Source organism: Neovison vison, chromosome 6 (assembly GCF_020171115.1).
Source record: "Neovison vison isolate M4711 chromosome 6, ASM_NN_V1, whole genome shotgun sequence".
Lineage (NCBI taxonomy): Eukaryota > Metazoa > Chordata > Mammalia > Carnivora > Mustelidae > Neogale > Neogale vison.
The window spans coordinates 218,607,648-218,632,731 of record NC_058096.1 but is presented as its reverse complement, the minus strand read 5'-3'; the positions used below and the strand labels follow the sequence as shown (position 1 = coordinate 218,632,731).

Sequence of the window (25,084 nt, the reverse complement as noted above, 5' to 3'; positions counted from 1 at the left end):
TACACGTATGCTGCACAAAATTCAAAAGCTACGAAAATTATACCAGATGATGGTTTGTAACTCAACTTACTGTAGTCATTTCATGGTGTCTGGGTCAAACCTTGCTGCCGTGCACCTGAAAATCATACAGTGATGCACACCTATGTTGGGGGCGGGGAGCTACGATGGGGTACAGAGGTGAACGATTTTTAATATACTCTTCCCAGCCACACAGTTACCCTCTTCGGAGCAATTCGTTACCAGAATCTCGCCTCTTCTAGGACGAGTGTAGGAGTTTCCTTAACATTCTCAGAATGTCTTTCACGAATTAACAAAAGCTGTACCTGCTCCCTGTAGACAAGCAGACAACGCAGAAAGGGGGAAGCGCAGAAATTAAAAGGAAAAATCCCTTCCTGAACCAGAGCAAACGGGTTGGTGCTTTCGCTTGGATATTACTTTCATGGGCAGGTGGTTAACTTTGAAAAGACGAGTCGTCGCGGCGGGCGCCCAGGGCCGTCTGGGTGCACACGTGGCCGCCAGTAGCCTGCAAGCAGGGCCGGATCCCTGCAGCAGACAAAGACAGTGTCTGGGGACAAAGGGTCGCTGCCGCGCCTGCGCAGAGCGTTCCGGGGGGGGAGTGGCCTAGCACCTTGCCCCGCCCCCCGGCGCGGCGCGCAGACTCCACAGTGGCGTCACGGCGGAGTTGCCATGGCGGCGCTGAGCGGCCTGGCTGCGGCGCTGGAATCATACAGGGGTCGGGACCGCCTGGTGAGGCTGGGGCGGAGCGCGGCCGGAGGTCCCGGATCAGGGCCGGAGCTCAGTGACTGGAAACTGAGGCCGGAGCGGGGCGGGGCGCTCAGGATCCCCCGTCGCCGAGGCGTCCTCCCGGCTGGGCTTCGACCCTGTCCCCTAGCGGTGGACAAGCAGGTTGTTCCTGCTGACTCATCATGGTCGGGTATTTTTCAATACCAGTCAAATCCGCAAGTTTGGACATTTGGGATCCGACCCGACCACTGAAGGCGGCCACTGGGTTGTCCCAGGCAGTCTCATATGAGGACGCAGGGTTGTGGCAGCGCTGCCTCTACGGCTGGGCATTGAGGTTGCGACCGAATCCCCTATAACTGGGCATTTAGGTTGTTACAGCTCAGCCTGGCTGGACATTTAGAGGCCACCCCAACCCCTGTTTGAACATTTAGGATCTGACTAGGCTGCCCTAGTTGGTCCCTGGGTCGTCCCTAACAATCTCATACGGGATTTAAGATGTTCAGGGCTTTCCTATATGGTTGGAAGGTCTTTGAAGGCGGACACTCAGCTTGCTCCTACATAAGCTTTTCTCTCTTACAGGCCAGCATCTAGGTTGTACCAGGAAACGTACCAGAGCGTACCAGTGGTGGGCAGTTAGGTCCCATTCAAATCCCCTATGACTGGGCATTCAGGTTTTAATCAACTCCCAAGGTGCACATTTAAAATGCAGAGTTTTGCTGTTACAAAGGGACTGAAAAATTGTGAGAATAACGTATTAGCAGGAAAAAGCAATTTCTGGAAAGCAGATAAAATAAAACTGTGAGGGTGGTGAAGCTGACCCAGTTCCCTATGCCCCCAGTTACCCACTGAGTGGATTCCTTCTCACTGAAGTAACTCGAGCAGATTACCCTTTGGCTCACTGGGCTCAGGCGCCACCGCTTCGCTCCCCAGTCCAGCTACTGACATTGGTCCAGCTGGGCAGATGCAAATATGCACACCCGCCTCATTCTCCGGTCTGCTGGGGAAAGGAGGACCCACCAGCTGCGGAATGGTTGCATTTTCTCGTGACATCTGTCTCTAAAGGGTGTGCCCTTCAGGGATACGCACCAGCACTGCCTTAGGGGCTCTGCAGTGACTTTTGGACAGTGAGGTTACGTTTCTTCATTTGTCCCACCTGGAAGGACCTCTTAAAACTCGCAGCTTTTATTGGAAGTTTGTTGATCTAGTACGCACAACCCCCCCCCCCGCCGGCCGGCCCCCAACTTGATTCCATGCGACCCACGGCCACGTGGGGGCCCATCAGCTCAGCGCAGGAGCAGGGCCCTGCTGACTGCTTCTGGTTTCCCACAGATCCGAACGCTGGGCTACTGCTGCCAGCTGGTTGGCGGGGTCCTGGTAGAACGATGTCCAGCCAGGTCGGAAGTGGGGACGCGTCTGCTGACCCTGTCCTCCCAACTCAGCCGCTGTAGGACCGTCCTGCGACTCTTTGACGATGTGGCCATGTTTATCTACACGAAGCAGTATGGCCTGGGGGCAGAGGTAACAGGGGCCCGTAGACTCTGGGAAACCCGTGTTTCATGGACTTGTCTAGAGGCAGTGGTGTGGGCCAAAATTTTGCTTGCTTTTGTGAGATGATCAGTTGTTCTCATCTGAATTTAAATGAAAAAATAGCTTATCCGTTCATATGTTCCAAAAGGCTATGTGATTAAAAAGCCTCCCTCCTTCCTGATTCCCCCCACCCTGGTTTTCCTCCTCCGAGACAGCTACTGTTGTCAGCTCTTTCTGATTCCGTCATGAGGTGTCCCGTCCGTGCACAGGCAAATCACCTTGTTCACGTAATTAGTTGTGCGCCGTTTGCACTGTTCGGCCACTTGCTTTTTTCTCTTAAACCGCACAGCTTGGAGGTCGCTCCCTTTTGGTCCAAACAGAGCTGCTTCCTTCCAAGAACGCCAAGGCTTCCAAACAGAGCCACACCATGCTCTGCTGTAGAGCTGATCCCCCGCCAACGGACATGTTGACTTTGCTGTTACAGCAGAGGATGTGTCCCCAGGGAGTGGGTCCAGAAGCTGCCCTGGGCCGGCCTGGCCAAGTTATGCCCCTCCCTGGGTTGCCCTACCTGTCTCCCACCCCCCCCTCCCCCGCCCCGCCATCCCCTCTCTGAGCCACTCCATGTTCAGATGCACACGCCCTCATTCCACTCCCAACGCCCATGGCCCAGTCACCTCCATCTCAGGTGCTTTCTGGACTTTCCTCCTGTTTTGACGCCCAGACCAAGACCAAGCCTGATGGCAGTCACAGGGCATCAGCCCTGTGGATCAGGGCAGCCTGGTCCATGGCTGGGCACTGCAGGGGAAGAGGTACTTAGGGGCTGGTGAGCCCTGTCTGGTTTGGGGAGCTGGCCCAGGACTTATGGCCTAGTGCCCACTTACTGTCGTCACTGAGTGTCACGTCCCCCATCCATCTCCCCCCCCCCACCCCCCGGCTCTCCTAGAGCCCTGTGCCTGGAGAGCTGTGGGCAGGACTGGAAGGCTGCAGGGTGGGAAGGCCCTGATGCAGCGCCTCTCAAAGTTGTTCTACTCGGGACTCATCTGGGAACTTAAAAGACATTTCTAGTACCAGGGCCTAGGCTGGACCTAGCAAGGCAGAATCCCTGGGGCTCACGCGGGGTTTTGAAGCTTCCAGGGCATCCCCTGTGCAGCCAAGCTGACTGCTGCTACTCCACCGGGCCTTGACGACCCAACACACCTCTGAGAAGCAGGAATGAGGCCTTTCTTCCCCGAGGTGGCCAGCCGTGGGCCGGCCTGCTGGGCCTCGGCGCTGCCCTGTCACTGCTATTGGCCTTGGCCTGGGTCCTGAAGACGGGCCTGGCTAGGTCTGACTCCAGGCCCATGTCCCCCATCCCCGGTCCTGCAGGAGGAGGACATCTTTGTCCGCTGCGTGTCGGTCCTCGGCAACCTGGCCGACCAGCTCTACTACCCCTGTGAGCACATCGCCTGGGCTGCTGATGCCAAGATCCTCCGCGTGGACTCTGCCCGGTGGTGGACACTGAGCACAGCCTTCTGGGGCCTCTCCCTGCTCCTGGGCATTGCCAGGTATGTGGCCCTAATGCCCTCCAGCTGGCTATAAGGGGCATCTCCCTGGATCCGGCCCTCTCTCCATCTCCAGAGCACAGCCCCACAGCCCGCCCGCTTGGGCACGTCTCCGGCTCCAACCCTGCTGCCTCCCCCTTCTGAGGGCCCTGTGAGGACCCCCTATCCTCGCCCATCTGCAGAGTCATTTGTGCCGTGTCAGAGAGCACGCTCACAGGGCCTAGTATGAGGATGTGGACATCTATGGAGGGCGTGGTTGTGCCCACTGGACCCAGGACACAGAAAGAACTCCAGGCTGGGGACAGAAGGAGACGGTGGGACTGCCTTTCCCCGGGTCTCTGAACTCCGGGGTAGTGTGGTTGTCGGTAAACATCCCCAAAGAGAACAGCCAGGAGTTTCCTGACTGGCTATGTGCTTCTTTTTATTTATTTATTTATTTATTGGACAGACAGAGCTCACAAGCAGGCAGAGAAGCAGGCAGAGAGAGAGGAAGGGAAGCAGGCTTCCCGTTGAGCAGAGAGCCCGATGCGGGGCTCGATCCCAGGACCCTGAGATCATGACCTGAGCTGAAGGCAGCGGCTTAACCCACTGAGCCACCCAGGCGGCCCCTGGCATGTGCTTCTGAAACCCACACTAGAACTTTCTAGAACTTTCAAATAAGGGTTTCCTTTTGAACATTTTTCTCTCCGTACAGGGGCTCAGTGGGATTGTTCTGAGCTCCCTGATCCGAAGGCACAGGCGGGCCTCTCAGATCCCCGGAGGGGTGGGGGCGGAGCCCACATCAGCTGCCATTCCCCCCCCCCCCAGACACAGACATTCCAAAGCCCTTGTTTTCCCCAGGGACACATCCCCTAATTATACTGTTATCATCGATGGTCTGGAACAGGAGAACAAACCCCAGAGTGGAAGGTTCAAGCCATCCACAGTCCAACGTGGAGATCCCCAGCCCTCCGTACAGCTCCCAGAGGGCTGGCTCCCGGCCTCTCCTCACAGTGCCTGGGACCTCTGGCCCCAGGATGCTTCGCGTTCCTGTTTTAGAGCATCCTTGGTCCCATTAATTTGTTTTTAAAAGTTTTTCTAAAAAATTTTTTAAGTCATCTCTACACCCAAAGTGGGGCTTGAACTCACAACCCTGAGGTTGATCGTGGCAGGCTGCACCAACTGAGCCTGCCAGGCTCCCCGATCCATTAATTTTTAAAAACAGACTTTCGTTTTTAGTTCATCTTCCCAGCGCAATTGAACCAAAAGAAAAGAGAGCTTCTGCAGGTTCCCCACCCGCCCCACAGCCCCTCCATTATCAAACTCCCCCAGCAGCTGATGAAGCCACGTCGACAAGTCACGGGCACCCCAAGACCGTGGTTTACATCAGGATTCACTGGGTGGTGCATCCTGGGGGCCTGGACAGGTGTGGAATGAGACGTGTCCACTGCTGTGCGATCACAGAGTGGTGGCATCGGCCTCAGATCGTCTGTGCTCGGCCTCTTCGTTTTTAGAGCTTATACTTTTTCCATCATTTCTCTCTTATCTGGGGTGAGCAAGCGTGGCGGTCCCAACCAGGTGTCCGTAGGAGAGTCAGCAGGGGGGTTGTTGCAGCAATGCAGAAGCCCAGGTGGCGAGAGGTTTGGATTTGGCGAGTCGGGACCCGGGGCGCAGGAATTGGCGTTTTGCCCCGGTCTTCCAGGGGGCCCCGATGCAGACCCACTTACTTCACTGCAGGGGCTGCCTTGGGTCCCATGCTCTCTGGGGACAGGCCGTGTGGACAGGGACACGTGGCTGGCTCCAGCATCAGAAGCACTGGATGCTTCCAGATCTTGTGTGGACAGGGCAGGCAGGTCAGGGCCTGAATTAGGAGTTGCCGGAAGCTTCTGAGGCCCAGGTGGGTCTGGAACTCTGGGAGGGTGCGTCACGGCTGCAGCTACATGTGGCCATCGTGGCGGGTGGTGGCCTCCCCTCGGGCTGGCGCTGGGGAGCTAACCCCTGCGCCCCCACCCTGCTTTCCTTGCCTGCTGCAGGTCCTTGAGGATGGTCCTGATGCTGAGATGGAGGCTGAGGGGCCCCGCGGTGGCCTTCACCAGGTACAACCCCGCAGTTTCGCCCTGGAGAAAGGCCGACTTCCTCCCGCAAGTTGGGGACCCTGGTGGGTTGCCCTAGCCAGGGAGGTGCCTTGAGCTGCCACCAGTTTTTAGCCTCGCCCGTGTGCGGGCCTGCACGGGCACCTTACAGCAGCTCCAGGGGCTGGCCCAGATGGAGAAACTGAGGCTGGCTTGAGCCCTGTCAGCGGGACGTGGCTGAGCCCTCTTGACCGAGCCCCATGCAGGGCGGGTGGTCAGAAACAGGTTTCTTAGGGACTGAGGTCACTGTTGCATCCTGGGAAGGAATGTGGGGCAATGCTGTGCCCACCAGCCAGCTCCTGGCCCGTCTCCAGGGCCCAGAGGACTGTGGTGTGGGTTTGAGACTTCCCCCGCCAGTCTGTGCCCTGTTCACGCCGGGGACTCCTTCTGGGGGCTGCGACAGGGACTCAGCCCAAGTTCTCACTCGCTCTGCTGTCACCTCTCCCTGCTGTTCGGGTGAGCCTGGGTGTGCGTGCGTCTTCCCCAGCCGCTTCTCTCTGCTCCCACAGCCGGCTGCCGCGGAGCAAGAGGAGGGCCATGGAGGCCCAGGTCCAGGCGGAGGTGCTGACCCTCCTGAGCAACGCGGCCGATCTGGCCAATGCTGTGCACTGGCTGCCTCCCGGCGTCCTGTGGGCTGGCCGCTTCCCCCCGTGGCTCGTGGGACTCCTTGGGACCATCTCCTCCCTCCTCAGCATGTACCAGGCTGTCGGGGCCAGTGGCCAGGGCGAGGCCACCACCCCCTGATGTGGCCTGGGAGGCGTGGCTGCAGCCAGAACCCCACCGGAGCCCCTTCCACAAAGCAGAAACCACTTGGTGGGGGGGCTGGGTCTAACTGAGCGAGTCAATGCCAGGCGTTGGGACTGTCCCCCAGAGGACACACGGCCACCTCGGGCGCACGCCCATTCTGGGGCAGGATGGGGGCAGGGGTGAGGTCTCCCAGGGTCCAAGAGCCAGGGCCTTTCCAACCAGGCTGGGGCTCCACGTGGGAGGCTCTTCTCAGGGCCAGAGGAGGGGTTCCCCACGCCTCACATGTAGAAAAGGGTGCCGGGGGCCTCGCAGCGCCTCGCGCAGCCCGCGTCCTGCATTCCAATAAAGGCGAGCTGGGGAGCGGGGATGGCGGGCGCCACGCGGGCCTTGGGAAGGTCGAGATGATGATTGATTAAATAGCATGTTGGTGCCAGGCCAAGCATGAGAGCTTATTTCTAAATCACTGCAGGCCCTCTCGCTCACACACCCTGTTCCTCTGGGCAGCGGCAGCCTTGTGCATTGTGGAGGGAGCGGGGTGTGGGGTGATGCCTGGAAACCACACCTCCCTGGCCCGCCTTCTGGAACATGCTTGGCCCGGTGGGTCCTCTCTGACTCTGCGAGCACAGCCCGCCGCCCCTGAGCAGCCTTTGGCCAAGGCGAGCAGCTCTCCCGTCTGGGGCACAGGGGCCACAGAGGCCAACCTCCACCAGGCCATGCCTGTGTCTTGTCCCCTGTGCAGCTCCAGGGTGCTTGCTGCGGCCAAAGCATGTCACCCCCAGCCACAGCTCGGGCCCAGCGCCCCTCTAAGTGCTTTATGGACTCGTCTGCGGCCGGGCCTCGCTGGCTCCCGTCTCCCACCTCCCACCTCATGGCGTGGGTCGGGATGTCTCTAGCAGACATGAGAGAGGCCTCGTGTGTGTGGCCTCAGGCAGGCGCCTGCAGATGATGGCCAGCCCGCCCCTGCCCCTCTTGATGTGTCCTCGGACCCTCCACCTCGGAGTCCTAGCCGGAAGCAGAGGGGATCAGGCTCCCTTACATCCCGCAGCCAACAAAAATGGGCTTGCAGCCCCCGAGACCTCATAGGACACCTGCCCGATGTCTCGTCCTACAAGGAGGCTACGTGGGGGGGAAGACCTGGGACGGAGGCCCCTCTGGGTTAACTCGGGGTGCAGTCGACCCGCCCACCTGGCTCTGGGCGAGGGGAGGGGCCAGGCTCAGTCAGTCTCCCCCTCCCCTCACGCAAAGCGGAGACGTGCTGGCCTTGGCCCTTAGCAGAGGCCCCCTTCCCGGCACTCCGGGCACGGGGGGGGGGGAGGGGGTGGCAGTTCAGGAGCACCCACTTCCCTGCCTGTAAGGCACCCGGAGCGCTGCTTGGGGGGCACCACACATAGGCAGCTTGTCTGGCTCAGCAGGCTGGTGTCCCCATGGGCCTGGGTAGAGCCAGATGCCGGGCAGCTGGGAAGCACCCTCTGTAGTGTGACCACACCCCCCCGCCCAGTGCCCTTCCTTGCCTGGCAACTTCAGCCTCTTGCGGGGGGCAAGGCCAGCCAGTTCCTGGGAGCGGGACCTACAGCTGTTCTCCCAGGCCCCAGGGAGCACTTGCTGTCACCAACTCAGCTCCTTTGGGCACAGAGAGGCAGATGGGCCTTAGGGCCCTGCTCGGGGTGACAGCTCCTTGTCTAGGAAGCTGACATTCCAAGAGCACAAGGACCCTGCCTGAGCAGGGAGGACCTGGTCACATCCCCACCCCTCCCTCAGCCTCATCTGGAGGGCCGCTCCTGGGGGGCCCCAGGCGTCCCCACCGCCTCCACCTCTCAATGCCTGGATGCAGTCATCGTCTGGAGCTTCCTGGGTGCAGCGTGTGGGGCCCCGGGCATGGGGTCCAGGCCTCCCCAAGGTCGTTCTGCAGCAGAGGGTGTGAGGGGCGCCCCTTCCAGCACTGACCTTTGGGCTGAGGCTCCTACGACAAAACCCCGAGCCCCCTTCAACAAAACCTCGAACACTCCCGTCGGCTCATCTTGGACACCTTTATTGCTGGAATCAGGTCTTCAGTTCTAGGGCGGGTCTCAAAGACCCCGCGGTGAGGAAATGCTGCAATCATCGTAAAAGTAATTGTCGGGTGGACTAAGATTATGGTCACAATGAACGAGGACGTGCACGGGTTCCACAGAAATAAAGAGGATCTGCTCAACCACCAACCGTACAAGTAAAATCGGGCTCTCCCCAGGAGGGGCCTCGCCCGGATGAGACAGACCACCACCGACACTGACCGTGGCGGGACACCCCAGTTCCTGCCACATGGCTGAGCTGAGAGTCCTTGGACTTGTCACCGGCTGAGGAATCGTGGTGTCTCAGAGGGTCAGACCAGAGCAGGCGGCCAGGGGCACGTGGTGGTGAAATCACCCAGCATAAGGGCCCGGGAATGTTCTCTTCACAAGAAGGCAGAAACTTAAAATCGACGTTGCTAAAGTGCTCGGAGACGTCTCAGTACGGAAACACCAACACTGACCACAGACATGGCACGGATGAGCTTGGACACGTCACGGGGCCGAGGGAGGACGCCTGTCCTTGCTCCCCGAGGACGCGCAGATGCTGCAGACCCCAAGGACAGTGGAAGGCAGGGGAGGGGAGGGAGCGTGCAAAGATTCTCAGAGAGGCCGGGCTTGGCACACCATTCCCTGTGCCTGGGAGAGGTTCAGAACTGGTCAGCTGGGGTCCCAGTCCTCCGGTTGCCACTTTGGGAGGGACAGGGCTCTGGGCTCAGTGGGGTGGGGGTGGGGGAGCCTGGGGAGCAAAGGCTGGCGTATCCTCACCCGCCACCCTGCGCCCGAGCTTCAGTTCCTCCACAGCTGAAGTGTGTGTCCGACCCACTGGCCAGCCCCAGAACATTCCTGGCCATTCAGCATGATGGGTAACCCCTGTCCAGTGGGAGGTGACAAGAGCCTAGCAGAGCTCACTGGCCACAAGGCACCCGGAGCCGCCCGTCTGAGGTCTCCAGGCCGTGTCTGACCCCTCCACCCTTTCGCCCTTGTCCACAAGGACATGGTGGTCCCTCCGCTCTGTTTCCTGTACCAGCACCTGTCCCTCACTGCCGGACACCTGCTCTGAGGCCTTCCTCCCTGCAGCTGCAGGAAGACCCCGCCCATCTCATGGGGGCAGAGGACCCTCCCTTGAGCTGGGACCCTCAGGAGCGAGCGGCCCCGGCTAATGCTCTCAGTTGGCCTTCTCCAGGCAGGCTGAGCGCTTGGAGAAGGGCTGGTGCCCTTGAACCCCACAGAAGCAGGCCTCCGTGCTGAGGTGCCTTTGACAAGCACCGAGTTTGGCAACAGCAGGTTTTAAAAACCTCTGTCAAATTAAAGTGAGTTATGGTCTATCCCTTTCAGAACCTCTAGAGCCTGTCTCCTGAGCCATTGGCCGTCCTCTTCATACGCCCGGCCCTGTGGCCTGCTGTCCCCAGGGGGGGCTGTGTGCCACCCCCCGACCCCGTCTGAACTCACGCCTTGGCCTTGAGGTTCACCAGGAACACAGTCAAGTCTCAGCTTTGGAAGTGGGGCTTGCTGACGGCACCCAGCGCCTTCTGGGACCCTAATGGTACGTTCCAGCATCTCCCGGTGCCCCCCCGCCCCGACTGGGGTCATGCCTGTCATAGCCACCACTGTTCGTCACTACCTTGGCACAAATGGTGTGGAGTCGATCTCTCCCTCCCCAGCAGGGGAGCTGTGACTGGACACAGCTCCTTGGGTTAGCTCTGGTTCAACCTCCGATTAAAAACTTTCCTTTTTGTGTTAAAAAAAAGAGGCTTAGAAAGTTACCCAGGCACCACTGCTAAACCTACAGAAAGAGCCTCGAGACAATGGGCCAGCCCTGGCCCTGACCTTGACCCTGACCCAAGCCAGGTGGCCGTTGGTGGTGGTTTGCTCGGGAAGAGGAGAGGGACGACTGGGCTGTCCCCCAGACAGCAGGGCAGGGAGGGGTCTGCACCTCGAGCCACAGCCCCTCTAGAAGAAGATGACGTCTTCCTTGTTGCTGTCCTCTTTGTCCAGTGGCGTGGTGGGCAGTGGCAAGGGGGAGGGGGGCACGGGGGTGCCCCCAGGCTTGAGGGAGAAGCTCTCAGGAGGGACGTCGGCGGGGGCCGGGCAGCAGGGTTCTGGAAGAGAGTGGGGAGTGGCGGTTGTCGGCAGCTGCCAGGCGTCGCACTGGCCCTGCTGTCCCAGGGACAGGGTGCTGGGGTGCTGGGCCCACCTGCGGCGGGTACAGAGCCGTGGCTGCTGAGCAGGACGGGGCTCAGCGAGCGGCGGTTCCGAGCGGTGTTCTCGTCCTTGCCCACGAGCTTGCCGAGGAACAGCTGCTGCTTCAGGTCGAAGGAGGCTGAGGGAGGGAGCGCACAGCCTCAGGTGTCTGGCGTCGCTCCGGGCACGCGAGCAGAGCAGAACCAGTTTTGCCCAGGGACACACCCACCCAGATCGTAATACGCCCCGGAAGCAGCGACACCCGACCAGAGGGCCCTTGGAGTCATTCAACCTCCAGGTGAGAGCGTGACCCCAGCGATCCTGGGACACAGGCCCTGCTCCTCAGGGAACATTCCAGGGTTGGTTCCCCTCGGCCAGAGCCTGCATGCCGGCAGCACTCACAGGATCCCCTGGACTTTCTCTCCCAGGGGACCTCTCACTGCAGGGTGCACTCCACAAGGCCCTCAGTGTCCCCTCTGGGATGAGGACACGATAGAGACCCGGGCACGGGAACCTGGGTAGGGGCCCGGTGGGGAGCATGAACACTGGTTGCCTCGATGTCCCTAAGGGGCCCAGGCTCTTCTTTCTGAACTGCCAAGATGTTCTCTTTTCGCCGATCCCTGTTTCAGGACCGAGCTGGGGAAATGACATGGGGTCTGATGTTTTCATTTTCCTTCTCGGGATGAGACCTCCACATGGCGAGAGGACTGGCCTGTGCCATGTAGCCAAGGTCGCCAGCTGTGCCTTCCAGGTTCCTCCTGTTCCCCATTCCGGAGGATGGCCCTGGGGTCCTATCCGGGTTTGCTCATAAGAAGCCTCTTTGGCTTCACAAACTGCCCCAGACTGGACCCCCGAGTCCCGGGCCATAGGGACCGGGTGGGTGCCCGAGGTCCCGCACCTCTGGGTGGGGTGGAGGGTACCCCTGGCGCTCCGCTCCACCGCCCGAGCTCCGCCGCCCTGCCCGGACTCACCTGAGCTGTCCCAGCGCTGGGAGCCCCTGCTCTTGCCGCCCTTGTCTTTGCCGCCCTTGGTGGAGGCGGCCAGCTTGGTGGGGATCTGCTGCTGCACCGCCGTCTGCCTCTGGAGCTGGTTGGTGGTGCTGAGCAGCTGGATGGGCACGTCGCTCTTGGCAGGCCGGCTCTCGGCCGGGGCGCTGTCCCGGCGGGCCACCTCGGGGCGCTCTGCGAATTCGGGGCCGGCGCCGGACAGCAGCACGCTCGCCCGGGCTCCCGGCGCCTTGGCGAGGGCGGCGGGCCCTTCCAGCCCGTCCCCGTTGAAGCTGGGAGTGTGGCTTGGGGGTTGGGCCTGAAAGGGCAGCAGAGGACACATCCCCAAGCTGTTCCTCCGAAGGCCCAACCCAACCCCCACCAGGTCCTGCAAGCCACCAGCCTCAGAGGCGCGGAACCCTCCCTTCCCGCCCCCACCAACCTCGCACAATCCGCGGAGTCTACACCGAGAGCAGCCATGCACACCCACGTCCCACGCGGCCGCGCATGCGCCCCCCCCCCCCACCCCCGCGCGTTCCCGCCCTCGGGGTGCACCCGGCGGGCCCTCACCTCCGCCAGCGAGTCCGGCGGCAGCGCCCCGGGCAGCGTGTTCTGCTTCTTGAGGCGCCGCTGCTGCTCCAGCTGCTCCCGCTCCCGCTCCACGGCGCGCTGGGCCTCCCGCAGCCGCTCCAGGTCGTGCTGGTAGGCGCGCCGCTGCTGCTCCAGCCTCTCGCGCTCCTGGCTCAGCTGCTCCTGCAGCCGCGCTGCCTCGCTCTCGCGCTGCCGCAGCCGCGCCGCCGCCTGGTCCAGCTCCTGCTGCTGGCGCTCCCGCTCGCGCTCCCAGCGCTGCTGCTCCTGCCGCAGGCGGCCCTGCTGCTTCTGCACGCCCGCCAGCTCCTCCCGCTGCTTCTCGAAGTTGCGCTGGCGCTCCTGCTCCAGCAGCATGTTCCCGCGCGTGGACTGCAGCCGCAGCTGCTTCTCGCGCTCCTGGATGGACGCCCTCTGCATCTCCACGCAGCTGTCCTGCCGCGCGATGACTGCCTGCGGGGGGCGGCGGGCAGGGGCTGATTTTAGGACGAGGCCTGCCCTTCCCCAGAGCCCAACTTCAAGGGTTGGAGAAGGGCCCGGTCACGGGCCGGGGAGAACCACCCCATCCCCATCCCGTACCTGGAGACTGAGAAGCAGCTGCGACAGGGTCTGGATCCGCTGGACAAGCTGCGGGGAGGGACAGAGACGCTGGTTCCCTGCTCTCTGCAAAGCCATGTGGGCTGTGGATGCCCGCCCCTGGGGACCCTGATGAGCCCCGAGCCTACCTCAAACTCCAGGACCATGGGCTGACGGGGGCCACACTCCACACCCGGCACAGTGACCTGTGGAGAGAACGGTGTCTAACACAAAGAGCTAAGGACCTGCTTATTACTGACGAGACCCTCCCCGCCCCCATGTCACCCCACTATGCCCTGCCTGGTCATTTGACTTGTGTGAGTCCCGGAGTCTGGAAGACGAGGGCAGAGGCCAGCCTTCCTGGAGGTGGGAAGGAAGCTGCTGTGGGTTCCACGTGGGGAGCCTTAGAGGTCAGGTGCGCCCGGCCTCAGGGGAGCCAGTGGGCAGCAGAGGGGAGCCTGACCCACAATCTGACCCCACTCTGGGCTGGGCGCCTGGTAAAGGTGGGCCTCCAGAGTCCGAGGGAAGCAGCCAGGCGCCTCAGCAACCTCAGGCATGAGGACACATGTGCAGACTTGGTGCTTAGGGCCCCTGCGGGGCCCCTTGGCTGCTGCTGCGGCCACAGCTCCTGCCCTGGGCTTGTCCCCTCCCTCACCTCTGTCCCGGGCACCTCGTACCATTCCTGGGGAGTGCAGGAGGGAACGTGAAGCCTGCCTACAGGTTCATCTGGGCCCAGATTCTTTCCTGGGACAATGGGAATGGTGCTGGTCACTATGGGTCCTGAGATGCCCAAACTAGACAACCCCAAACACAAGCGGCTCACGCTTGTGAATGCTGACGCAAAAGGCTTGGGCTGACCCTGCTCAACTCAGGGATATCCCAAGGAAGCAACGTACTGCAGGTGGGGCCTCCTCAGGGGGTTCCCGGGGGCTGCTGGGCTGCGAGTCTGGGCTGCGCACCGGGCCTTGCCAGTCTCGAGGGCCGGGGTCACTGCTGGAGGCCTTCTTCAAACTGCCATCTGAAAAGCCCAATCCAGGTGCGTGAGAGGTCCCACAGGGGTCCGGACCAGGCCCCCCCGTCCCCGAGACCCAGGTAGAAAATTGGCCATGCCACCCTGGCAGCATTTGAGACTCAGAGACCGGCAGGAGAGGGAGGGGCTGGCCTGTTTGCTGCTCTTGGAGCTCAAGGGACAACTCCCCTTCCAGAACTTGCCCAGAGGGTTCGTAATTGGAGCAGGGAGTTGGCAGGAAGCAGAAGCAGAGATGTCCAGCAGCAAATGCCTTGACTCCACTGCTGGGAACACTCCAGGAACCCATACAATCTCGTTTGGGGCCCCGCGAAGCCCCAGGGGGACGCGGCAACACTCACTCTTGCCGGGGCTGCTCACGGTGTCATAGCCCCCAAAGGTCTCTGCCCTGCGGGGCAGGCCTGCGGAGCCACCCCCGTCTTCCACCTGGCTGTTGGCGCTGCCCAGCTGCCTGCAGATCAGGGTCTGGATGTCCTCGACTGCGGAAGGAGACGGGAGGAACGGAGTCAGGCTGTGGCGCGGCGCTGTGGGTGTCCGAGTGTGGCAGCGCCTGGGGACTCGGGCCCGAGAAGCCCGCAGGGCGCTGGTCATGGTCTTCTATCCCCCCAACATGGGACTTCAGTCCCCACCACCCCCAGCCTGTGCATGCCCGAGCTCCAGGTACAACGACCAGGACATGCCAGTCTGTGTCCGCAGGAGAGGCTGGACCGGGGGGCAGCGTGTGGGGGCGGCTGGGGTTGTGCTGGGCCTGGTGAGGAACGTGGTTGTGTGCTTGGCTGTCGACTGTCACACAGACGGTTAGAGGCCATGGGAGAGTGGCCTTTGGGGGCAGGTCAGGTCACACAAAATGCTCTAGGACAAACAGGCTTTGGCCAGGTGAGGAGGAGGGGAGAAGAACGTTCCAGGCTGAGGCACATACAAGAGTGTCCTCAGGGGGCCAAGAACAATGGCCACTGAAGAAATGTGAGGAAGCAGCAGGTCAGTGTGGCTGGAGGAAGCGAGACTGAGCGGACACACAGTCCACAAGGGAGCTCTCTTTCCCCGTTACTCTGAGGAAAGGCCTGGAGGGCAGCAGCTGTCTCTCTCGTCTGCTTTCCCAGCTGGACCCGATGAGCAGTGGCTGCCTGGCCTGACACATGCTGGGCCTCACGTGGGGCTGGCTCAGCAGCTGCCTGGGGGCCGCTAGGGGCTCGGGCAAGGCCCCTGGCCACCCCCGAAGCAGGCCCTGTGGCTGAGGGTGCACACAAGGACAGGCCACGGGCCCGCCAGCGCCCTCCCGTGGCCGCTGTGCTCATAAGCCTCTTCCCACCTCGACGTTTCCGGAAGCCCTCCTGGGAGGTGGGCCGGGTCTCGGAGCCCTCTGAAGTGACCTACCACATTTGGATGTGTGCTTATTTCTGGGGACATCATTGGGGACCCACTTGTCAGAAAGAACCTCCCGAGTGTGGGAACCCATCTTGGTTGACTTCGGATCCCAGGGGCCCAGCGTGGTGCTGCCTCACCTGTAGTGGGTGCCCGGGAGAAGGTGCTGTAAGTCTGCTGGGGGGGGGTCAGCACTGTGTCCGGGAGCATGCCCGGACCACCTCCCCCCCCACCAGGCAGAACTGTAGGGCGGCAGAACTGTAGGGCGGCCGTGGAGCAGCACCCAGTGAGGGCCCCTAGATGTGGCTCCTTACTCTCACTCATGGCCGACTTGAGGATCAGCTCCCCCTGCATGGTCTCCGAGGAATCCCCTCCTCGGAAGAGGAGTCGCGACTGAGCGATGTCTTCCAGCCCGCTCATCTCCGCCATCTCCAGGTAGATCTGCTGCTTCTCGCCAAGGCTCTGTGCAATCTGCTGGTCTTTCACGTTCAGTCGCTCTGCAAAGCGACGGGAAGCGGAGGGTTGGCCTTCTGGGGTCATTTTCCCCGGGGACCCAGCTCCCACCTGCAGCCCACCCTGAGTCCAACATCCCATGGGGCAGGGGCGGCCACAGCCCCGTCTTTGGATCATTTGCTCTAGTTACAGAAACCTAACACTGTGGGGTGTGCACAAGGACCAGAACAGGCCGATTTCCTCGTTTGGGCCGGAGGGACACTCCTACAAGACTTCGTCGTCTTCTCCTGAAACTCCTCCTTCAGGCATTTAGGCCAGACTTCTTACAGGTCTCTCTGGGTTTGATGCTCTTTGCTGCTGTTGCTGCGACAGCAACTTTCCCACCGGTGGCTGCCTGTGTATACACGTCACCTCTGGCTGAACTACTTACTGGGCGCCCTCAGAGGTTCCAACAGTTTTCGACGTGGTTCTATTAGATTTTCTAGGTGAGTAATCATTTCACATGCAAAACACAAGTCTGTCACGTGCCCTGCAGTCCTGGTCTTATTTCCACTTCTCCCCTTGTGACCCCGGAGGAACTTATAGAGTGTAGGGAATCCCGGCGGGAGGGGCTGATCCTGCCTGGCTCCTGATTTGGGTGAGTGTCCCTGATGGGCCACCGTGAAGGATGAGACCAGCTTTTGATCGAAGATGGGAAAGCCCATCTCCATAGCGAAAGTATCTATTTTTTAATGCAGTGAGAATCCCATCAGGAATGAGGGATACTGTTGTAGGACTGTGGCACCAGCGGAGATATGTCTATACAGGACCCGTGTTTTATTATCAGCCACTAGAAATACAGAGTCTGAACGAGCACTGCGTTCGCACTGTGCTTCCGGGGTCAGTGGGAGGTCCCCCTCCTTTCTTTTGGACATTTCTATGAGTAAATAATCTCAAACATACACCCTCCCCACGAAGAGAAATAAATATATACCACCTAATTTTCTGTCTTTATGGCCTACGTGTTTCCTAATTTAAAAATAAAGGACTGAGTTACAGACGGGGAAGAGGAGGGTCGACTGAGACCACAAAGTCCCTGGGATTGTTCTTGGCAGTGATCTCACTGAAGTCTTGTGGGAATCCGTTAGGGCCGGGGAGGGGAACGGATGAGCCCATGGGGTGCGTCTTACAATGGAACGGGATTCAGCCTTAAAAAGGAAGGAAGTCGACACACGCTACAATGTGGCTGAACCTTGAACCATCCTGCTCGGTGAAGTCAGCTGAGACACAAAAGGAGAAACATGGCAAGACCCCATTGATACAAGATCCCCAGGATGTGCAAACTCACAGAAACAGAAAGTAGAACAGAGGTTACGAGGGGCTGAGGGAGGAAGGAACAGGGAGTGACAGCTCGCAGGGATGGCCTTTCTCTCGGGAGTGGTGAAGATGATCTGAAATTGTGGGGACAGCTGCACGATCTCGTGCCAGAGACTACGAGCCACGGAATGCTGTACTTTAAATGGCTGAATTGTATTGTGTCTCAGTGACAGCTCAATGAAGAAGTTAAAACAAATTAAAACAGGGAGCTGGAGGCTGAGGTCTGCAGACACAAAGCCAGGGCTGCTGCGGGTGTACCAAGCTCTAGAAGGAGGCTGTGGGGTCCTGTGCTACTCTAAGTCCCCTTGGGGTTTTTGCCTTATGTGACCTGGGACACCCCCAGCGAGCTCCTTCCTGGATAGGGACTGGGGTGTGTGTGTGCGTGCGCGTGTGTGTGTATGTGTGGCAAAGCCAGGGTGTCTGGAAACGGCTCAGGGGCCCCGAGTGCCACCCTCTCATGATAAAGCCTCACAAAACGCCTTGTCGCTCGGGTGGAGATCTGCTCCATGGCTGACCCCAGTGGGAGAGGACAGAAATGCTCCTGGCGGTCCCGGGCCCTTCTCACCCTACGGGGGACACGACGGTGGTCCAGCCTGACTCCCCTTACCTTGGAAGTCCCTCAGCCTCAGGGCGCGGGCCTCGAACACCTTCTTCTCCTCCTCGGCCTCGCTGAAGGGCCCCTCCTCCTCGTCCGGACAGCTGGAGGGAGAGGGGGCAGATGGGCAGCAACGCCTTCGGGCAGGCTGGCCTCGGCGATGGGCACCGAGAGCTGCACCAGCAGAAGCAGCTGCTCAGAGCGCCTCGTCCTGGGGGTGACTGAGCTTGTTAACAGTGAGGGAGAGACGGGTGGTGGGGGGCAAGGGCAAGGCAGCCGCCGGCCTTTATCTTGTCTTCAAGTGTCCACCCGTCACCAGCCGTGGGTTCCATGCCTGGCCACACGGGGCGGGGGGAGATTGAGGACAGCTTATTTCCTGGGGGGCTGCAGAACTGAAATTCAGCATCGAGAGAGCTCTGAGCACGTTCAGGAAGCTTCCAGGCATAAAGAGAGGGAACAGCAGCTGGCTGGGGTTCCCTGGGGTCCCTGGCCTGAGGAAGGACAGGACAGGACACCAGAACCTCCTCTGACAGGTCTGGCCCCCAGGTCAGGTGTCCCTCACTGCACCCCACCAGTACAGAGGATACAAGAGCCTGGGCCCACACCCACTGGCCAGCAACATCTTTTTAGCCTCTGACTGGTTGAGCTGTTGGTGGAAGGAGTTGGAAGGGTGTCAGTTGTCCCCTTTAGATGAGGCGGGTGGACGAGGTACTAGGGCAGAATGAGGCAGGGGAAAGGCAGAGGGGCCTCTGGCCTTCCTGCGACCTCCAGCCCTCTCCTGGGTACTTCCAGGTCACAGCTGCTTTGCCCAAAGCCAAGGGCCAAAGAGCTGTGGGCAGGGAACACCCACACGGGCCCTTCTCACCTCTCCACGGCCCTTCGGATGTGGGCCATCCAAGTGTTCCTCTCCTCTTTGGAGCTGGTGTAGATCTCATACATCTCCGGCCCTCGCAGGGAGGCGCTGATCAGGAACATGGCTTTCTCCTCGTTGGCCACTTCCCTCACAATGAGCTTTTGTAAGGAGATGACCGGGTGCTTCGAGTCCTGTGTGGGTGGAAGACGGGGTCGGGGAGGACGCCGTTCACCGGGCTGTGTCGGAGCAGCCGTGGAGCCGAGTCTGAGGGGAAGCGGGATGGGGGGGCTCCTGTGCCCCTCTGTTCTCAAATAATTCAGAGATATTTGCCATCGAGGGGGCGGGGGGCAAAGACGCTTTGGATTATTTAGAGACGGGGCCTTCACAGAGGTGATGAAGGTCAACTGAAGTAATGAGGGTGGCCTCCGTCCGGGGTGACGGGTGTCATACTTGGGGGGGCCGGACAGAGTCAGCTGGAGCCCCCAAGACCCTGTGCCCCGAGAGAGGCAGAGTCACAGAAATGTAAAGGCTAAGACTGGACAGGATGTTAGCACGGGCCTCTGAAGCCTTCCCAGGCAACCAAACAGGACCCCGGGGGTCTCAGAAAATTCTACTCCTGCTTCGCTGGAACCTTCTGGCCCCGGGAGGACCTGGGTCAGTGGGTTAACAGAGAGCTGCCTTCTGTGCAGGCAGCCTTCCAGCAAACCCCGAAGGGTCCCTAAGGCGGGCGGGACCCTTCATCTGAAGGAGACGGGACACCTACCACCGAGGCAAAGACGTATTTTTGATCCTTTTCTTGCAGCAGCAAAAGCACGTCGGTCAGCAGGACAGCGAGGACGTCTGAGGAGAAGCGCAGGGGGACGCGTCTGACGGGGTTGCAGGGCCCTGTGTACGTCCCGGAGGAGGCTTCAGCCTCCAGGAGGGGTCCCGGTCACTTAGCCTGGCGCCGTAAAGCTCCTGCAGGCGTCTGGGGGTGTCCGTCGACCTCACTATTTTCTTTCTTTCTTTTTTTTTATTTTTAAAGATTTTATTTATTTATTTGACAAACAGAGATCACAAGCAGGCAGAGAGGCAGGCAGAGAGAGAGGGAAGCAGGCTCCCTGCTGAGCAGAGAGCCCGATGCGGGACTCGATCTCAGGACCCTGAGATCATGACCTGAGCCTAAGGCAGCGGCTTAATCCACTGAGCCACCAGGGCACCCACTATTTTCTATCTCCTTCTGTAATTCTCCTGCCTGTGGCCTGCTGGCTTCCTCTGAAGCATTTACTGCACTTTTCACTAGTTTCTGTTTGTTTCCTTACTTCTCCCTTTTGGGCCACGGACTGAAGTCCCCTGAGGGCGAGGGCCTCCCACCATCCACCTCGGTGTCCCGTACACAGCGGGAGTTAAACCATCCGCTGGGTGCTCGCCTGTGCAAATTCCGGACAGACACATTTGGTCACTGGCCGTCTCAAACACTCCCCGAGAGATCTTTTAAGACGCCGATGTTGGGGCGCCTGGGTGGCTCAGTCAGTGAAGCGTCTGCCTTCGACTCAGGTCATGATCTCAGGGTCCTGGGATCGAGCCCCGCATCAGGCTCCCTGCTCAGCGGGCAGTCTGCGTCTCCCTCTGCCCTCACCCCACTCGTGTTCTCTCACGCTCACTCTCAAATCAATAAAATCTTAAAAAAAAAATTTATTAAAAAAAAAAAAAAAAAAGAGAGACATGTTGATGTCAAAGGGCGGGTGAGGAAGTTTCCAGAAGCTCACGAGATGAGCCAGGAAACTCAGTATTGAGTCCCGAGTGCTCTATGTTCTGGAAGCACACCCCGAGCAGGGAGTGCGATGCTTGGGGCCGCTGAGGTTAGCGGTCCTCGTGGTGGGTCCCGCAGCACCCCAAAGCCCATTCTTCCCACGCTCCTGGCTGCCCGTCATCCTGACTAGCGTGCACCCAACCTCCCTTTGGCCGTGGAGCAGCTAGGCCAGCTCCTGCTTGTGCACAAGGCGCCGCTGATCCGGGAAGGCCCCCCACCGCCCCCCAGCAGAGGTGAGGGACGGGCCTTTACCTTTCAGGCGCCCCGACGTGGTCTTCCAGCACAGCGTGCCCTCCAGCTGGAGCTGCCGCTGCAGCATGTCCTCCTTGCGGAAGGTCAGCCCGTTCTTGAACTTGCTGGACGACTTCAAGTCCATCTTCCCCGCGATCTCCCGGAGGCGCTGGCCCTTCTCGCACTCGCTGACCTTTGCGTCCACTTGGGAGATGATGTCCTTGATGAGGTTCAGGGCCTGGGTCAGGTCTCTGTAGTCCTCGGTGCCAGCTGCCACACACACACCAGAGTCAGTGCTTTCCTCCACCCACGTCCGCCACCACGGCGCCAAGGGGACACACGCTGGGTGTCTGAGGGCTGTACCCTGAAGCTGCAGCTCAGGGGACCCTCGAGAATCCACCTTCTGATTCGGATCTCTCGAGCTGTAAATGCTTTTCGGAAAGAAACGCGGCAGCCCGGCCTTTGGTTTTTGCCAAATCAGAGCTTCCCGTGAGCTCCATGCGGCCCAGTGGTCACTTCTTGCTAAACATGCGCCCCTAGGCCCGCCAGCTCTTCATAACAACCCCCCCACCACCCCGCTCCTCTCACTGCAAGCTCTGGCTTCTGTGGCGGGAAAATGTGCTCATTCTCCCAGGGCCCAAATCTCCTAGGGGTGGGGGAGGTATGGTCAGGTGTGGTCAGGCCCTGGCCTCGGAAAACTCCGGGCTGCGCTGTGCGCCCTGTTTCCTCCGCCTTCCAGCTTCTAGGCATGCAACACACGGACCATCTCTGTGCCTGGACCCACACTGGGTCGGAAACCCCAGCGCTCGGCGTGAATCCAGACGACCGGGGATGGAGCACAGAGGGGCGCTCACCCAGTCTGCTGCTAACATGAGGCAAGAGAGACAGAGATCGCCCCTGAGGGCAGAAGCGAGCCAGGCAGCGAGGGCAGCGACATTACCTTCTGTGTTCTGAATCAGGCGCTCCACTAGCACGGGGTACTTGGTTATGCGCTGAGTGACCAGAAGGATACACTCCTGCACGCCGAGTCGCCTCACGATGGAGAAGTTGCCGATCTTCTACAACACGGGAAACAAAATGTCCTGTTGGCATCTCATCTCGTGCCAGGCCAGGCGCTTCCCCCTTTCTCAGCTCAACAAGACCTTTTCAAGTACTCACTGCAAGTAGGGCTCGCCTGCTGTGTAAGAAAGGCCACAGAAGCGAAGGCAGAAAGAAACCAGAAGCAGCCGGGGGGCAGGGGGGCAGGAGGGAATCACCCGGAGAGCTGTGCACCGTGGGTGTGAGCACACACTCACGCACCCACACACGCATGCATATCCACACACGGGGACCCTGACTGGCGGCTGTCAGAAGCCTCTGGAACCACACTGAGCTGGAGCCCAAGTCAGCCCCCTGCTGGCTCCTGAAGCACAGCTCTGGCTAAGAACCCAGGAAGCCGTCATCTGAAGCCATTTCTTGGCAGGGCAGAGGGCAGTTTCTGGTGCCCTCCAGAGCATTCCACACATTCTGCTTCTCTGCCCCCGCCCCGGCACTCATGCACTCCAGGAATGCCAGCAATCCTGAGAGCCACTTCTGAGCAGGACTGTGGGCTTTGTGAGCCTCCTGGGCCAATCCCAGACTCCCTCTTACCTCTGACTACTGCGACTGTAAGGGAGCGGAATTTAAAAACCTGTCCCTCTTACTTCTATAGCCATTAATTATTGGTTATCACTTCAAATTAAAGTCTATGGGGCCAAGCAGCAGGTGACGGAGAGGCTGCAGGACGCATGCCGACAGCCAGGTGGCCTAGACCCGGGTGTGCTTTCAAGGATGCGGGAGGCAGGGCCTTGCCTGACCTGGCAGACTCGGGTTGGATGTGCGTTTTGGGGTCTGGGCTTTGAGCACCTGCACACTGTCAGGCAGAAGGCAGGTAGGGGTCATTTTGCAGGCCTGGGGGGTGGAGGGAGGATCAGTGGGGACTAGAGAGGGAAGGAGGCAAGAGAGGGGCAGATCCCAGGGCAGGGTGGCCCCTTGAAAGGACACCTGTGTCCCCTTGGCAGTCTGAGGAACGAGGGTCAGCAGGTGCCACGCTACAGCCCGCTGAAGAGCCGCAGGTGGGTTTTGCTTTGTTCTACATCTGGACTTCCCTGAAAACTTGGAAATCGCTGGTTTGTAAGGTCTGGTCATTGCTGGTCATTGTAAGCTCTCCCAAAGTCTACAGTCCCGCGGAAAACAAGCTACAGCAAAGAGGATACATTTTTTAATTAAAAAGAAATTTTTTTCCTTACCTTGATCAGGCTTTGAAATTTCTTGTTTTGCTGTAGTAGCAACTTATAATGACTGACTGCGTCATTGTGGCCGCTACAAAAGACACCATATTTTTCTTTCATTCTGTCCCCATTTTCGCCAGAGAACTGCAGAGAGAACACACAGATGTTAGCGGGAAGGAGCAGGAGAATCTGCAGGAGTGCAGGGAGGAGTACATTTATGCTGAAGAATGTTAGAAACATTTAAAAGCTGGGACGTCTGGGGGGCTCAGTGGGTTAAGCCTCTGCCTTTGGCTCAGGTCACGATCCCGGGGTCCTGGGATGGAGCCCCGCATCGGGCTCTCTGCTCAGCGCAGAGCCCGTTTCTCCCTTTCCCTCTGCTCCTCCCCGACGGTGCACGCTTTCTCTCTCTCTCGCTCAAATACATAAAATCTTAAAAAAAAAAAAAGCAAAAGAGGTATTCTGCTAATTAACTCTAATGAGCTGGCTCTGGAGGCCTGAAGCACTCTGAGGTCGGACAAGGAGTTCGAGTCCCTCTGTCCCCCTTGGCCTAGGCTCAGACGTCGACTCAGAAGTCAATTTAGGGTTCGCGCCCTTTACCACAGACCTACTTCTAACAGCCCCAACCCCAGAGATCTAAACCAGAAAAGCAAAAACAGAGAGCCCAGCTGAGCAACCAGACAGAAGCCCAGAACGCAGTAATGGTGCACAGTGTCTGCCCGGGTGCGCTGGGCCCCCGGGCGGCTGCGTTCCTGCAACGGCCCGGACCGCTGTCCGCCGCACGCTCCCGGTCAACAGAGGCCGTGTTCTTTTCCCGGCTGCACGGAGCGGGACCAGGCAGGGGCTCATCCGGGCCCGCTGCCCGCCCCGGCGCGCCCACCTGCTGCACCAGGAGGTCCCCGATTTTCTGGATGACGTAATTGCGGTCACTGCCCTCCTCCAGGGACTCCTGGCGACGCTCCTTCAGCCGAGAGAGGAAGTGGCTGTGTAGGTCGAGCAGCTCGTCCACACAAGGGAAGAGGCGGCTGACGGCCTTGCTGCTGAACTGGAGCTCCTCCTGCAGGGCCCTGGAGTAGACCTTCAGCATGATCTTGAGGGTCCGGACATGGTGCACCTCTGTCTGCACCAGCTCTGCGGGGACACGGACCGAAGGACGCGTGTTGCTCCTCCCACGGCCCGTGATGGCACGCGTGCGTACTGCCTACCCACCGGGCACCTGGCTGGCTTCTCCCAGTTCTCCTCCTAAGTCCTTCCCCTGGTGGTCTTACTGTCTGGGAGGAGTGTTCGGGCCTCTCGTGCCCCCAGACCCAGTGCTGCAGGGGCCCCAGGGTCGGGGAGCAGCGAGAGGGCTGGAGCGGTGTCAGGAAAGAGAGGACTCGGGGTGCGCTGGGGCCTCCAATTCAGCAGAGGATTTCAGGCCCAAAGAGGCTGTTTTAAGCAAGAAGATTGTTCTGGTGAACACCATTCCTTGGTGTGGGAAACTCACATGCCTGTGCACAGCAGTGACTAGACCCAGACCAGAGCCAACGACAAAAGAGAGTTCAAGTGTAGAATTTAATTTTCTGGTGAAAGGCAAAGACAGGGGCGCCTGGGTGGCTCAGTGGGTTAGGCCTCTGCCTTCGGCTGGGGTCGTGATCTCAGGGTCCTGGGATCGAGTCCCGCATCAGGCTCTCTGCTCAGCGGGGAGCCTGCTTCTCCCTCTCTCTGCCTACTTGTGATTTCTGTCAGATGAATAAATAAAATCTTTAAAAAAAAAAAAAAAAAGGCAAAGACGGATCAGGTTTCGTGTTGGGAAGCGTTCAAATCAAGGCCTGGAAGTGGCTAGAGACCAGAGGTCAGCAGAGCCAGGCCCGGTACTGACGGCCTCCCTGTCCTTCTCTGCAGGATCTTTGCCCTGGGTCTGGAGCCCTGAGGCAAAGCATCGACAGGGTTCTCCTCCTGCCCACACCCCAACCTACTCTGGCCCCGGGCAGAAAGCTCAGGGTGTGAGGGGTGCCTGGGAGACTCAGCTGGCTAGGCGTCTGCCTCTGGGTCAGGTCATGATCTCGGGGTCCTGGGATCCCTCTCCCTCTGCCTGCCGCTCCCCCTGTTTGTGCTTACTCTCTTTGTCAAATAAATAA

The 25,084-nt window shown here is 59.8% G+C and overlaps 2 protein-coding genes across 3 annotated transcripts in view; one reads left to right on the top strand and one right to left on the bottom strand.

The window, feature by feature from the left end:
* The first annotated feature begins 666 nt into the window (after positions 1-666).
* Positions 667-7,109, top strand: PEX11G (peroxisomal biogenesis factor 11 gamma). The gene is made up of 5 exons (XM_044254317.1): positions 667-747; positions 2,074-2,262; positions 3,637-3,815; positions 5,825-5,887; positions 6,433-7,109. The coding sequence occupies exons 1-5, from the start codon at positions 688-690 to the stop codon at positions 6,665-6,667; spliced, it is 726 nt and encodes a 241-aa protein (XP_044110252.1). The 5' UTR covers positions 667-687; the 3' UTR covers positions 6,668-7,109.
* A 1,574-nt stretch (positions 7,110-8,683) lies between these two features.
* The window catches only part of ARHGEF18 (Rho/Rac guanine nucleotide exchange factor 18), a 54,029-nt gene continuing 37,628 nt past the window's right edge, over positions 8,684-25,084 (bottom strand). For both annotated transcript variants that reach the window (XM_044254309.1, XM_044254308.1), the window contains 16 exons: positions 23,845-24,095; positions 22,986-23,111; positions 21,659-21,776; positions 20,740-20,988; positions 19,459-19,535; positions 18,708-18,886; positions 17,855-17,946; positions 15,753-15,935; positions 14,418-14,555; positions 13,946-14,067; positions 13,199-13,255; positions 13,053-13,100; positions 12,456-12,926; positions 11,871-12,204; positions 10,913-11,038; positions 8,684-10,817 (listed from right to left, as the gene is read on the bottom strand). In XM_044254309.1, coding sequence (XP_044110244.1) covers positions 10,669-10,817; positions 10,913-11,038; positions 11,871-12,204; positions 12,456-12,926; positions 13,053-13,100; positions 13,199-13,255; positions 13,946-14,067; positions 14,418-14,555; positions 15,753-15,935; positions 17,855-17,946; positions 18,708-18,886; positions 19,459-19,535; positions 20,740-20,988; positions 21,659-21,776; positions 22,986-23,111; positions 23,845-24,095 — 2,720 coding nt within the window. In that variant the 3' untranslated portion in view covers positions 8,684-10,668. The remainder of the gene's footprint in view (positions 10,818-10,912; positions 11,039-11,870; positions 12,205-12,455; positions 12,927-13,052; positions 13,101-13,198; positions 13,256-13,945; positions 14,068-14,417; positions 14,556-15,752; positions 15,936-17,854; positions 17,947-18,707; positions 18,887-19,458; positions 19,536-20,739; positions 20,989-21,658; positions 21,777-22,985; positions 23,112-23,844; positions 24,096-25,084) is intronic.